We start from the raw sequence: 15,692 nt of genomic DNA, 5'->3' as shown, positions 1-15,692 counted from the left end.
CATAGTTTATGAAACATACTAAAGTATAAAGCTGTAATAAATATTTGTTACTCGTGTTTTCATTTCTCCAGTTTCTCTGACCTTAGGTATTGTTGGATAGACGAAGAGGTCCCGTTCCTGAGTCACCACATTTGTGAAACTCATTCAAGATGCAACCTTACTTTGTTGTACATGTTATTTGCAATCGTTCAACTAAACGTACAGAAACACGTACAACGTATAGATATTAAATACTGTTAAGGTTTAGGAGAACAAAAGCTAAGCAAATTATTGGTATTCCAATGTTACAAATTGCATAATCTGGAGAATTATGTTTTTCAGTGTGGTTTCATTGCGTACCCCAAAACTGTAATGAAAGACGGCATCCTAGGATTCATAGTTGGATTTAAATTATAAGACTGTATAGAAGCTTGATGGCAATTCTCATGACGTGAAATGAAAAACGTGGTTGTGACCTAACAGTTTCTGTGAGGAGGGGGGGGGGGTGGGGGGGGGAAGACGTAATGATCTCATGGGTTTTTTGTGAGATGGACGAAGGAAGATGCAAGTAAATTTCACCACAGCTTCAAAGGGATCTACTACTCCCAACATAATCAAATAAAGGTAACAAAGAATATGGAAACATCAAAAACTAAACTGGTTGGTGCTTTTGTCACAACCACTGACTAAAGGAAGCTGTATATTATGTTTTTTGTAATGTCAGTATTTGTGTTGGACGTTTATAATCCAAAATACTTACAACTGAATCCATGGCACTGTCAGATCAAGTACTATCACTGCAGCACATCTAACAGTTTCTTTAGCAATGCAGTATTAGGAAACTACATCTCATGTGACCTTATCACTATGTAACTACGCAACACGCTCTAATCTTGCCTGGAAGATCATCAAAGTTTTAGTCTACTATTTCGTTAATCTAGCTAACATAGGATCATCAGAAAAAGAACAGACAGGGTTTAATTTTTATTTATCCTAACAAGTCATATTTTGTTTAATATTATTTTGACGTGATTTAGACAGAGAGATCCATGGTTTTTGATGTTCTCAAAACAGAAATAACCTCATTTATTTTAGTTCCACTTATAACGAGAATCAATAAAAACCTCCATCTAGCTCACACAAGCTACCTTTTCCAATCGAAGGGAAAGTCAGGAAAATTTGGTGTAAATAATAATTAAGTTGTTTGAAAAAAGTGCGAGTACTATTTTAAAGAAATCAGATTTGGTATCTCATTTTCACTCGAAACACTTATTTCGGACGTTATGCGGACGTTTTATATGCTGATTTTTCATTCGTTTGAAGGTAGTAGGCAAATTTTACCGTCTTTTAGTAAACTATACATGAAAACTATAAAGTAAAAGTATTGCTAGCTATTTTTCCTATAACTAGTAAATTGTTCACGAAAGTAAGTTTAATGCTAATCGATCAATGAATGCAATCACCACATTAATATTCTTATTGAACACTATAAGGTCCAACAAAAATCCAAAGAAAGTTTTCAAAATTGTATTGTATCGTATCGATTAGAAGGTTTCATTTGTCAAAACTTCTAAAAGCATTTAAACAGAAGTTAATCCACTATACTTTTCATAAAGAATCTCTATTAATGCCATTCGTGAGAAAAATGTAATTCCAACGTCTTGGAGCTTGTTATGCTTTGAATTGTTAAAGTAAAACCCGGAAGTGTACTTCTCTTTCCTAATTTCTCTGTTTTTCCTACATACAGGCAAACAAGTTGAATAGTTTTTTTTTTTATTCGAGGAGGAAATTAATTAATTCATTGATTGTTTCTTATTACTACAAGGTCAAACAATGATAAACAACGAAACAAAAACACGATGTTTTTATTTTCCGTTTATGATCAATTAAGTGATTGACAATTGTATCGGACAAACAGAGATTTTTCTTTGAAGGGGTTCTTTTCAACACATTCCAGGTAGAACAGCAGACGAATTCACTTTTGTTATTTAATATTTCAACTCTCGGTGTGCCATTTATACCAAAATTCAATCATTTTTATGTATTTTAGTTTCTTTAACCAGACATCGTCGGTTGTAGCTTTCATCGATTTGACGGACCGCATTCAAACAAGTCAACATATTGCTATGTTATTTGCCGGTACTTTTAAGTAATGCGCTAAGCGGAATCCAAAACGTCACTGATCAATGATCGGTCACCAGTAATCATGTCCGAAAAAGCCTTGTATTATGTAACCTAGAATGTACAGATCACAATACATCGGTCGGATGATGATTCTGTGCGAACAGCTTGGTCAAACAGCTTGTTCTAATATGATCTTCTGAATATTAGAAGGCCGAGACAAATCCACAGAAGGCTATTGGTAATGCAATGCTTCAGTGATGCTAACAATAACACCACAACGAACGTAGTACGCCGAGTTCCCTAACATATTTCGAACCCAACGACGCACATATAAGCCACCCCAAAATCTGCAAAAATACGAATATGGCAGACCTTCATTTTCTACTGCTACGAACAGTTGCCTTAGTGGATAGTTTGCTGTTTGCTGGGCAAATAAACCACACCCAAATCCCCAGTGACTAAAGTCTGATATAAAACCACCCTTTTAAAAAGTTCTGTTTTACCAGACCAAATGAAGTAAAACATTTGACTCTAAAGAGGACTCCAACCATTTTACGCGGGTTCTGTTACATAATTCCTCAACGGAATCACATGAAGCCGACCTATTCAGAGAGGGCTTCCGACCTCATCAAACCAGGACACGATTTCAAAGAGACCGAGTCACTGTTCGACAGACTGCTGGAATCGTCTGTCGGAGGAGTTACGGGAAGCGAGTGACAGTAGGGTGATCTGCGGGGTTCGGTAAGGGGTCAGTATCAACAAGGGATACAGAGGGGGCACCGGGACGTCCACCTTTTTACTCTGTCTAGAAACCCTTTGTAACTGGAACATATCCCATTGCCGGCTGCTCGTCGCGTTTCGCCTTTGCTACATACGACGAGGGGCAGGCGCGAAAAACATAGCCCTCCATTCCACACTGCGAGCAAACCTACCTCGTTGGGTAATTTTTAATTGATGCAAAAAATCAATTCGACGAAATCTTGTATCTAAGCACAATTTCCAAATGTATAACATTTTACAAAGTTAGTACATATGTTATAAACAAAAGTACGTCATGTTGAACTCACAAGAACATTCACCCAAGTGCGGTGAAGTTAATCGGCTTACGTAGTTTGGTTGCTCATGTTAATATATTTGTGCATCTTACTGTCATTTCTGCAGACACGAAGAACATAATGACGTTGTTGATGATTGTAATTGCCGTAATACTCGTCGTCTCTGTGATAGCCATCGTATATGTCTACAGGTAAGCACAGTTATACGTTATACATCTACAGTAAAAAATAGTTCCACTATGATTGATACTATGACACTATGATAACTACATATAAGTTCATTCAAAGTATGCCTTGTGTATATGTATCACTAATTAACAGGAATAGATGATTAATACTATTTTATGTATTTTGGCGTTCATTATCCAGAATAATTTACATGATTATGCTATGATTGACGAATTATCTTTCCGAACATGTGAATGCATATATTTTCAGTCTATCATAAAGTTTATGACATTGTGAGTTTCACACTGGCTGCCAAATGCTTTTGAAAAGCCTTATGCGGCCTTTTGGCCAAGATCATGTGTGGTTTGGTTTCGGTTCCCTTTCGAGGGGAATGGTGATGCACACCCGACGATGATCACACAGTCACAGTCCCGATACGAGGGGACTGGGGTTGAGAGCGGATCAGTCGTTTGGTAGTTTGGTTTTCGTGCCCAGTTTCTTTCCTGGGCGACTTTTTCTTAAAAAGTACCCTTATGCGGAGGATAATCAGGTTGAAGGTGAATTTGCAGTTTATCTGGGGCTGCCAGTACAATGCGATGATGTTTGATGCGATTTGAAGCGGATATTATCTATCTTACTTCCATGATTTGTTTTTCAATCCTAAACCTGCAACTAGAAAACGGGACAACATAATTAATTCTCTGTTATTAACGCAACTAAAAATCAATAATATGTTGTTTGGCTGTAGATATCACTTCCCCTTTACAAATATTTCGTTTTCATAAATATAGTACTTAGATTAGTGTTGAAACTCATGGGGATGACCTACACCGGAGACAAATCTGATCGTAGTGTTGCGTACAATCGGCTGTTTTCTCGGAGATTATATGCTCAGGGAAGAATACTCGCACAGTGATAATGATTATGATCATGTTTTCTTGTTGCTTTCAAACCTACACCTTCTAAACTATTTTAAAGGGAAAATGCACTTTTTTCTCGAGAATATTGTTTTTTTTTTAAATAATGTCAAGATGGATCAACTATGAGATCAATATATTGTTATTCGCCTGTCTTTCTGTTGTGTGGCCGGGTCTTTCTACATATTTAATAAATACATATTATATAGTACTTAGATTGTGAGTTGAACATCACCGAGATATCACAGAGCGGCTACATATCTGTTCTTTCTTTTGTGTACAATGAAATGTTCCTTTCGATTTTTGCTTTCCATATTAACATTATATAGTACTTAGATTATAATTAAATGAAGTTAGGTAGTTCAATCCTAATCTTTTGACGGAACGGGGCATTTTAAAAAGAGCTTGCGGCAACATCGTTATCGCACCGCTTAAAGACAGTCGAATATTGATTGAGACGTGAACTTGCAACGTAGTGATTTTACATTTTCTATATTATTCTTCGTAATGTTCCTGTTAGCGTCGTTTTCCAAAGGGAACTGATTGTTATTTTTATAGTGTAGATGGATCAACTATCAGGTCAAACCTGTTCTTCTGAGTCGTATGATTTGACATTGCCTTCTCTAATATTTCTTCTTCATATAAATATCATATAGATGTACTTACATTTGAGTGGAATGTCACCGAGGTGTGTCACACCGGAGACATATCTGTCCGTACTTTTGTGTACAATGGGAAACTCTTTAATATATGAAAGGAACGGTAGTTAATGCACAAGGTATAACGCAATTGGAAGAGTTTTGTAGACTGGAATAATTCAATATGGAGCCTTCCCGTCTCCCTTGTTTATTTTTCGAAATGTTCCTGATAACGTTTCGAGAAGGCACTGAATGGATTTTTCTTGTGAAGATGAAGCAACTATCAGATGAAAATATTGTTTTCGGTTGTGGGATGATGTGACTTTCTCTTTCCATATGATTTCAATGTCATGCAAATTTTATTAAGTACTTCGATTAGAGCTGAACAATACCGAATTGTATCGTATCGGTGACGTATCTGCCCGAAAATTTTCTGATTAATCATGGACTCAATAGTTAGTGATACCAAGCAGAGTAATAAAACTTGGACTTGTCCTTCGTATCTGCAGAATTTGGGGTTTTCAATCTTAAACATTTAACTGTAAAAATTGCAGAATATGTCTGCGGGAACGTTAACGCACAGCTTAAAAAAAGTTGGATATATGTTGAAATGAAATCTTTATATATCGTTGATTTTATGAAGTTAAGGAAAAGTTCTATAATGGAAAGGCTTCAATGTTGTTCTTGGATCTAATTGGGGAATGTGGGGTCCACTAATATACCATAAATATATCATTTCAAGTGAATATATTATTATATTGAGTAACCATGGAACTGTCATCAATACAATAATCTAGAATAAACGTATTTCAAATCAGGGGCTTGGATGTGATTATCACCTTGTGAACGTTGGTAATAGGATTTTCAAAACATACATTGTATAGTGTTATAAAGTTAATCGTGTCTTGACTTACAGCATTTCTATATGTAAGGTCCTCGTAGACTGTTATACCAGATGAAACATTACTAAAGGTAGATTGTACGTATCAACAGTAAACCCGTATCAAATGATACGTGTATGTAGTGCCTTTGATCAGCCTAATCTGCTTCGTAAGCTGAGAGTGAGAAACAGGCGTCAATCAAACCTCTGAATATTGTTCATATACTGATTTAAAATCATATAATATTACTTAATTCTTAAATAATCAGTAGAGTGGTATCAAATAATACGTGTATGTTTGGATCTTGTTATTACCTTTGGTTAACCCAAACAGCTGCGTTAGCTGAAAGTGAGAAACAGGCCTCAAGAAGTTTCAAAATATTGTTTTACTGATTTAATTGAGCTATGGGTGTATTGTAGACACCTCTCTGATGTAACAGTGGTTCACAAGAAATAGTGTCATGTTTAATGGACTTTCGATTTGCTTGATGAAGAAATCAAGTAACAGCATGTTAATGAACGCCAGCGTCATGTACTCTAACAAAAACAAGACACTATTGATCATTCATTAACGGAGGGGAAAGTAAAATTAAACTGCTTTACAGTTATTAGTATATTATTTCCTGGGTAAGTGAAAGTATTAATGACACCAAATGTGATTATGTGTCATCTTCGTTAAAAAAAATACTTTTAATATATTTAAAATGAGTATGCTCTGAATTATGAAAGTAAAACCAGGAAGCAGATTATGTGTCTATATTACCTTTCCTACGAAAACAAGTTACCCAAAACTGTTTCGATCAAGAAATGAAATCACTTCCTTCATTTATTCTACACAAGATCAAACAATATTCGAAAAAGAAACAATGAATATTCACCTGACTTTTTAATCATTGAATCGAATATAAAAGACAAAACTATAACTATGCTGAACAAATATTTAAATTTTTAAATGAAAATGAATGGCAACCACCATTTCAAAATTAAGTGTATCATATGACAAGATAATCAGAGAAGAGAAAATAATAGCATTTATGATATAATATAGCTTTACACACCGATCCTTATGGTAGAATACTGACATTTGACAATTACAAGTATTTTCCGTCGTTATGTATAGTATAGTTAAGGGTTTGTAAACGTCTCTGTGGTTCTGGGAATATCATTTTTAGTGTATGTGCTAGACGCTATAGACAATCGTTTGGTGTTCAATGTTTTTCTTTTATCATCATTTCTGATCATATTTTGCTTTAAGAGATCTTTCTTGGTATCGTCTGGCTAGCCATTAAGGTCAAAGAGATTTCAAATCATTGATTATTCCGTAGGGCAGAATGAATATTCTTTACGATTCCAGATGAAGAAATGCTTGATGAAGAAATCAGGTAAGAGCATGTTAATGAACGCCAGCGTGGGTACTCTAACAAAAACAAGACATTATTGATCATTCATTAACGGAGGGGAAAGTAAAATTAAACTGCTTTACAGTTATTAGTATATTATTTCCTGGGTAAGTGAAAGTGTTAATGACACCTAATGTGATTATGTGTCATCTTCGTTAATCGATAACACTTATTCATAAGAGTTCATATGCTAATTTAAACAATGTGCTATTTATACGCAACTGTCATGAACTGTGTTAATATTTCTATTATTTACAAACTTATAATATTGCAATTGTAATAAAACATTAATCCCTCGGAGAAGTTTGTTAATTCTACTTTATGGAATTATCAATTTCAATACTATTATAATAAAACAAGGAAATAAAATATTAAGCACCATAGTGCAGTGGACAAGTGAATATCCAATGATTTTTCTTTCATATATATATATATATATGCTTTAAAATTGTGGATAATGTAAACGATATCCAGATTTGTAAGCTTTGACATAAATTTGAAAGAAATTTGTCCTATTTATGATATAATGATATTTCGATTTATTTTATATAAAAGAGACTTTCGATTCCTTTCTAAAGTTAGTTATAATCAACCAAGTCCTAAAACTACGTTTGATACATAAACGATCATTGAATATATTATGTACAATAACATTCTTATTGAACCTAAACTGTGACACTAATTAAAAGAGACAACGTGTAAATAATGTAATAAACACAACTTAAATTGTGAACATTTCCAATGCCATTCATGAGAAAAAAAAATCAAAATATTTTAAAATGAGTGTGCTCTGAATTATGAAAGTAAAACTAGGAAGCAGAATAGGTGTCTATATTACCTTTCCTACGAAAACAAGTTACAAAAACTGTTTCGATCAAGAAATGAAATCACTTCCTTTATTTTTTCTACACAAGATCAAACAATATTCGAAAAAGAAACAATGAATATTCACCTGACTTTGTAATCATTGAATCGAATATAAAAGACAAAACTATAACTATGCTGAACAAATATTTAAATTGTTAAATGAAAATGAATGGCAACCACCATTTCAAAATTAAGTGTATCATATGACAAGATAATCAGAGAAGAGAAAATAATAGCATTTATGATATAATATAGCTTTACACACCGATCCTTATGGTAGAATACTGACATATGACAATTACAAGTATTTTCCGTCGTTTTGTATATTATAGTTAAGGGTTTGTAAACGTCTCTGTGGTTCTAGAAATATCATTTTTAGTATTACTCTATAGTAAGACTCTATAGACAATCGTTTGGTGTTCAATGTTTTTCTTTTATCATCATTTCTGATTTATTTTGCTTTATGAGACCTTTCTTGGTATCGTCTGGCTAGCCGTTAAGGTCAAAGAGATTTCAAATTATTGATTATTCCATAGGACAGAATGAGTATTCTTTACGATTCCAGATGTGCCGTTACTTCTTTCGTCGGTTTTGTACATATCCTTTTGAGTGCTTTCTGGTTTTGTGATATTAGTTTTTTTTATTGACTCAAGATATATTGTAGGTGTTTAAGAGGTTGTGGATCTCTTCCTACTGGTGTTTAGGACAATGTGATGTCGTGTTTTAGAGAACTAGTTTACGCTGTAACCAAGTAAAATTCATTATAATTTGTTTTACCGCTGTTTGCGTTCATAATTAGTTAGTTTGGGTTTTGCTTTTATGATATTGTTTTCAACGATTCTGGATGTATCGTTTGTATTTGTGATTCAAATTCATGTAGCGTATTGCGGTCTGGATAGATTGCTTAGTATTTGTCAATCTATATGTATTGTTTCATAATGGTGTTTAAATTAGTTACATTAATTTTACAGATGATCAGTATGCGGTAGGCGCATTATTTACAGATATGCTATAGAAAGCAGGATCAACTTTCAAAAGCATGACCCAACTACCAGCGGTAGAACTCATCTTATATCAATTCTCCGTAATGATCACCGATTCCCTTGACTGTAGGTTCATATTTCATCGGGCACTTCGCGGACCTCTCATGAAGTAACCTCGTGGTACCTTCAACACTCATTTTATTGAAGTTATAACAAAGACAATCTTCTCATTGGTAAGGTGTACAGGTTACTCGCCGTAAGTGTCCTCTGATATCCGCCGTATAGCACTTATCCACCGTAGCATTTCACTCTGTGCTAACCAAAACGCCTCGTTTTACCTGGAATAGCTATGGTTTTAAGAATCTACTTTAAATAAAAGTTAACTTACGGTGGTTGACAGATAAGATAAACTTCAAATCTTAGTAAGAGGATCTTCAGGAAAAAAGTCAGACTACAAAACCGTGACAGATTAAAGCACAAATATCAAGCATCCTACTTGCTTTTGTTTTGTTATTTATGATTTCATTGAACTGAAATACACAGCAATTTTGGTGAATTTATCGCGAAAAGAAAAGAACGAACGTTTCTTCACAATTCTACGCACTTTATTTTTTCCATTGAAGTAGAGTAAAAAGGGAGTAATAAATATAATGACTGTAATACTATATGAGGGTGTACATCTAGGTAGTCTACAGTCAACCAACACATGTGTAATCAGAAGAATATGTATAATATTATGTTCTCTTTTTTTTACATGACACGCACAGCCACGACGACATACATCCCCACGTTGACACACAATATACGGTCCGCCTACAGGCTCACCAACCCCTCCTGCCCAAATGCCATCCCCTGGCTACGCTGACATTAAATGCTTCAAACGTGAGTCTCCGTTACATCCTACTCATCTTTATCTCACATTTCTGGTCTTTATATATTTGTATGTCTCTATTAAAATTACACAAAAGTCTCTGTGATTTGTGGTTTGTCCATTTCCCAAGCTTATTGACGCTTATATATTCAGCGGATTGAGAGAATTGGAAATGAATACATTTAATTCACTTGAAATGGTTGGCTTAGGTTCTACGAACTGTCTTTTGTATCACAATATATACACCATATTAGAACAATATAGGTAATAATATAAAGTATAATCATTTAAATACATATATCATTTATTCAAAGTAGAGAGCGAGTGCAACTCACACGCAAACACCTCATGAACATGAATGATCAAAGCATGTTCAATAAAGGCGTAATGAACAGGCTTTAAATGTATTCATGTTAGTGTTACAGTGTCACATATTTTGTATTCAAAGAAATGTAACGGATGAGATGAACAAGCACTTCGTTCTGATTGATAAGCGATCTAATGTATTTCATCTCGAAGAACTTCAATCATGTAACTGCTTATCGAACTATTAATTATACTTCTTTCTTTCTCCTCGTTGAAGCATTCATCATCTTTCTTCGGGATCGGCAATATGGCATCGGTGAGCTTACTTAAGAGTCAAGAACTGTAGAAGACTTGCTCTAGTTTAAGTTTTATGTCGATCTCAGTGGATATTGTCATCACAGCAGCTGATTCACGAGTGGGGTGTTCACCAATTTCCTCATTTTAACCTAACATCAACATTTAAAAGTAGCACAGTTGCGCTTAGACTTAATATTAAACCTAATTTATAGTTTACAAATTTCTCAGATTGCACAATTTTCCATAAGGATCCTGCCAACATACCCACCGCCTACATGGAAGGCATCGACCGAAGGGCAATCCATTTCCTTAAAAAAAAACATGGATTCGCCCCAATTAATAGTTTGATATCACTTACGAGCCACACGGGAACATGAAATGAAACCATCTTTGTGAGGCACCAGCTTTTTTGAGAGATTATGTTGGGGTAGAAAGTGATATTATATTACATGAGAGGGCCAATTCAACTGGCTGACCAACTTTGAGAATTTGATTGTTGTAAAAGAGTAGGAATGTTGGAAGACGTGACTTTTGTTAAATAAGAATAATGTTTAAAAGTTAGCGATGTTAAGACATAATTAATATTCTTTTAAGATGGTAAAAAAACGATCAAATGAACGAAATGATAGATAGAAGGTTGGTTAAAGTAGTAAATATAGGAGGGGGGGGGGGGTTAACATTCCATGTTTCACACAACATACAATAAGTCGTATAACTCGATGAAGCAAGAAATAATATAGATCCTTTTATTCAAAGATATTTAATAGATACTGTGAAACATGCCGTCGAATTTGTTCATTACATCTTCATCCCATAAGTAACTGTGAGGTATTAAAAAGACATGTTAAAATACTAATAGAAATCAACAACGTGTATAATCAATGTCTTTAAATACACGTTATAATAAGATTGGCCAATGGTAAGGAGAGCGTGTTACTTATCGTTCACAAATATTAGGTACTTGTTTTGGGTACGTGAAAACTATCTTTAATTAACTTTGAAAGAATAGCACAAAGGACGTTATTTTAATGTCAAAATACAAGCATCATTTCACATGTAGGAGCTCAAAGACCACAGCTTGTCATTTAGAAACAAGAGAAAACTTTCTCTTGAATGTGGGTGAAGGCGACATTTCAGTTTCATAGACCTTACTTTAAAAAGTTAACAATAAGAAAAGCCAGGGCCCTTGCAATGCTTTTTATCTATAATAATCGAATATAAAGGTCTTTGGCAATGCTTCCATCGCCTGGTAGCATCTTGGTGCTGGGATAATCTCCCAAAAACGTAAGACAAGTATGAAATGTGTTTTTCTCGTCTCAGACATACCGTCTGGGACGGTGGCTGAATACACTAGTCCATCAATTGCCAAGGTTCTTAGTTGCGTAAAATGAATAGAAAAGTATAGTTGGTTAATAGAGTAACGACAATTGGACGGCGAATATTCGCCCCTTAAAATGAACCGCAATGACTGTCATCTCTTATACTCCTTTATCTCATCAAAATGGCAGCCACTCAACACTGAATTCAACCCACATGTCTCCTAATTAGAGCAATTATTTCCTTAAACCTTTTAATGCTGGGGGCTGTTCACTAAAGTAATCCATGTTTGCTGAAAATCATTTCCATACACACAGTAAGGAAATTCCATTACGGCATTAGAGCATTGGATATGCAGCGTTAACCTTTCCTCGCCACCGTCGGAACTAAGTAGAAAAGGGGTGGAAGGGACGAATCGACGGTAACTTGAAATAACAACCTGATTAATTCAGATAACCAACCCGGTATCACTTAAGTTACACACACAAAAGAGAGTCGCTAGTTTCGGTCAATTTGTACTGCGGTATTGACCGTTAAAACTCAGTACAATTCAAGTTTTTAATCTAATTCAATTTTATTTCAATCACTTAATCAATAAAAATGAAGACATAAACTTACTCCAGAGAGAGAACATTAATATAGATAAATATAAATGAATAAAATTATGCAGGGTAGATCAAACAATATTCTTTTTGACTGAGGTGACTAGGGCTGCTGAGAAAGTTTAAAGGAAACATGTAGAGGAGAGTAAAAAAATGAAGAAGAAATAACAATTCTTTGAATGCAAAAATGACCTCGCCCGTCCACACTACCTATATCACCTATGGCATTGCAAACCACGCTACAGTGAGCCAGAAAAAAAAACTACTATAATATACTATCTTATGTACATAATTAAGGGGACCAGACTAACAGTTTTCAGATATTAGTAACTTAGAAACATCGTAAGATATCCAAAATGTATTCCTCATGAACGACTTTGGTCAGAATTATTACAACTCATACGAGGCCAAGCTTCCCGGCCCATATACTGATATTCTCACTTAGGGGGTATTTACGTTATGTGGTACTCCCAGTGGTTCGGAACCGTTTGTTATTGGTTGTAACAATACTGTGCTGTTTCCGTGATCCGCCCAGAGGAATTCAAAACGTCACGGCTTAAATGCTTTCAACACCAAACCCTACCCGTACTTTAACTAAACTATCAGCAACAAACAATTACTACAAAAATCGAACTGAACCGCCCCCCCCCCCCTTTGCACACACTCACCGAACTGAACACGAATCATCTACAAAAGTAAAAACGGTCGGACCGTCCGTAGGCCCTCTATTACATTAAACCAGAATAACAACGGCCCTTGGAAACAGGTCTCGACAAGCCGACAAACTGATTATAACTCAGTCTGGTTGTTATTTCACTGCAGGCTACGCCATCTCATTCATCACCAAGCAATCTTGCATCAATGAGTTGTTGAATTGAACAATCATCGATACCAAACCATATTCTTCTCGATACAGGCGAATTGTACACACCTCGATAAATTATTATATGTTTGCCTAGTTGACAAGCTACTCTATGCATACTTTTTAAGAAAAGTCACCCAGGAAAGAACCTGGGCACGAAAACCACACTACCAAACTACCAAACGACTGATCCGCTCTCAACCCCAGTCCCCTTGCATCGAGAGTGTGACTGTGTGATCATCGTCGGGTGTGTATCACCATACCCCTCGAAAGGGAACAGATACTACACATGATCTTAGCCAAAAGGCCGAGAAGCGATTCTGTGCATTGGCATTTTGACGAAGAATCCCAACGTGATCAGTTGTTGTGCAGTAAGTCTGCAACTCGTCTGTTCCATCAGAACCACCGTAACTATAGTATTGGTTTTCATTGTTGTTTGATTTGCAGTTACAGGATATTGCGACAGATGACTGTCAATGAAAGGTGGTCAGGTGTTCAAGGTCATTCCAATACCAATTGCTGGATGATGTATATAAGAGAGACAGATAAAGACATTCCACCCGAGATATTGTCCTCTGTATTATAAGCTCATAACAATCGATCTCCTACTTGAAAGGAACAAGAACATTTAATAACATACTCTATCTATTCGTATCACCTAAAGAAATATGCAGTTAGAAACCTATAACTTCCTCTTGTTATATAGTGGTACAGCGCCAGCTGAAACTAAATGCTTATGAGCATGGTTACTAGACTAGTTTAATTGTTAATTAATTGTGTTTCATTGATAAAAATAAATGACAGCTATTGCAACTACGTTGTGCACTTTGACGTTCTGTTAATGCTTTTTTGGCAGTCATCACATGGTGTCCTGTGACAGTAATGTATTAAATTGCGTCACAAATTCATTACTGATTCGTAATGGATTATTTTTCATTTAGGAAACCTCGACTTCAGGCCATTTAAAATATACACAGAATTTTATCGGATCCCATTGCCATAGCAGGCATTTAAAGAAGCAATAATGTTTCTGGGTGTGGGTGGGAGGGGGGGGGGTGTGGGGTGCATGGGAGGAAGAGATATATTTCCTTCTATAAATTGTGAAGGGGCAGGAGTTTGCTTCTCGCCTCCATTGTTTAGCACGGCAAGTACTCCACGGAGTTGTTGGATCATTCCACTTTGTTATTGAATTATTAGAAAATAACACTAGGAAATCAACATGGTCGGATTTTTGTTCCATATACCTCGATCATAATGATTCAATACACTTGGACAAGCTGCAGAACGTATTGAATAATACACATAAATATTATCAATAAATTATTTCAAGATGTTTTTTTATTATTATTTTTTTATTCAAAAAGGGGAAAAAACATAATGTAATAAATGTTATCTTTGACTAATCAACGCGTTTTTTGCTTTCACATAAAAAGTTAACTAACTCTATACGAATGACTTTGGTCAGATTTAATAAAATACATACAACCTGCCTGTATAAAGTCACAACAAGGTGCATCTAATGGTTCCAAGTTATTAAAAGCAGATATTAATATTACTGTAGGCCTCGCGATGTACTGCATCATCAAGCTAATCTTGAAACAGGTGACACGATAAAATCTATTAAAAATTGGAGACAAAATGTGTTGTTTGTATTATTGCTTGATACAATCACAGGAGACTGCTACAAAGAAAGCAATTATCATTGGAAATTGGTCAGGTGGTCAAGATCATTCCATGGTGAATAGCTATAGATGGTGTATGATGATATCCCATTCGTTAAATTTCCCCTTGAATGATTTAAGAAAAACTAATGCAGGAAAATATTATTTCATTTTATAGGACCACTTTGTATGGATAGAGCTTGAATCAATAGCCAATTATGAATAATTACCTGTAACACAAACAGTTAAACTCACACATACTCTGAATAGACCAGACGATCTATTACGAAAACACTTAAGCTTTTGTATTAAACTTATTTAAATAATCTTAGGTTAGATTTCACACAAAGAAATAATGTTCACTTTGAAATGGCGGTACAACGCCATCTAAGATTGAATGTTAATGTGCATGATTAGTCTCAGTTTTTAACTAATAATGGCTTAAATTAACACAAATAGTCACTTCGTGTTGACCTGATGTCTCATACTTCACAACCAATTGGTAGTGTTTTTCAAATAAGATGTAAAAAAGACATGTTAGTTATCGCCTGCGACTGAACCAACTATCCCAAATAGTGTAACGTCTTGATTTAGATCATGTTCATCTTTCCGCCAATGCCTACTGAGAAAAAGTTGAGCAATGCATCAACGATTACATTGCGCATTAAAGAGTCAACTAGGCCTACTTGAATTCACCAGTTGTTCATCACCCTATAGAGCAACACATTTTCCACATTATCTCACACACACACTTTTCACGTGACC

General features: G+C 35.1%; 1 protein-coding gene and 1 pseudogene across 1 annotated transcript in view; one reads left to right on the top strand and one right to left on the bottom strand.

Moving 5' to 3' along the window:
* The window catches only part of LOC139975686 (uncharacterized), a 19,464-nt gene extending 5,214 nt beyond the window's left edge, over nucleotides 1-14,250 (top strand). The window contains exons 3-5 of the mRNA XM_071983795.1: nucleotides 3,265-3,349; nucleotides 9,779-9,893; nucleotides 10,466-14,250. Coding sequence (XP_071839896.1) covers nucleotides 3,265-3,349; nucleotides 9,779-9,893; nucleotides 10,466-10,534 — 269 coding nt within the window. The 3' untranslated portion in view covers nucleotides 10,535-14,250. The remainder of the gene's footprint in view (nucleotides 1-3,264; nucleotides 3,350-9,778; nucleotides 9,894-10,465) is intronic.
* On the bottom strand, nucleotides 13,487-13,585 carry LOC139976585 (U2 spliceosomal RNA; annotated as a pseudogene).
* Nucleotides 14,251-15,692: the final 1,442 nt, after the last annotated feature.

This window comes from Apostichopus japonicus, chromosome 11, assembly GCF_037975245.1.
Source record: "Apostichopus japonicus isolate 1M-3 chromosome 11, ASM3797524v1, whole genome shotgun sequence".
NCBI lineage: Eukaryota > Metazoa > Echinodermata > Holothuroidea > Aspidochirotida > Stichopodidae > Apostichopus > Apostichopus japonicus.
Note: the sequence above shows the minus strand (reverse complement) of the source record. Positions and strands in the feature narration are given on the sequence as shown.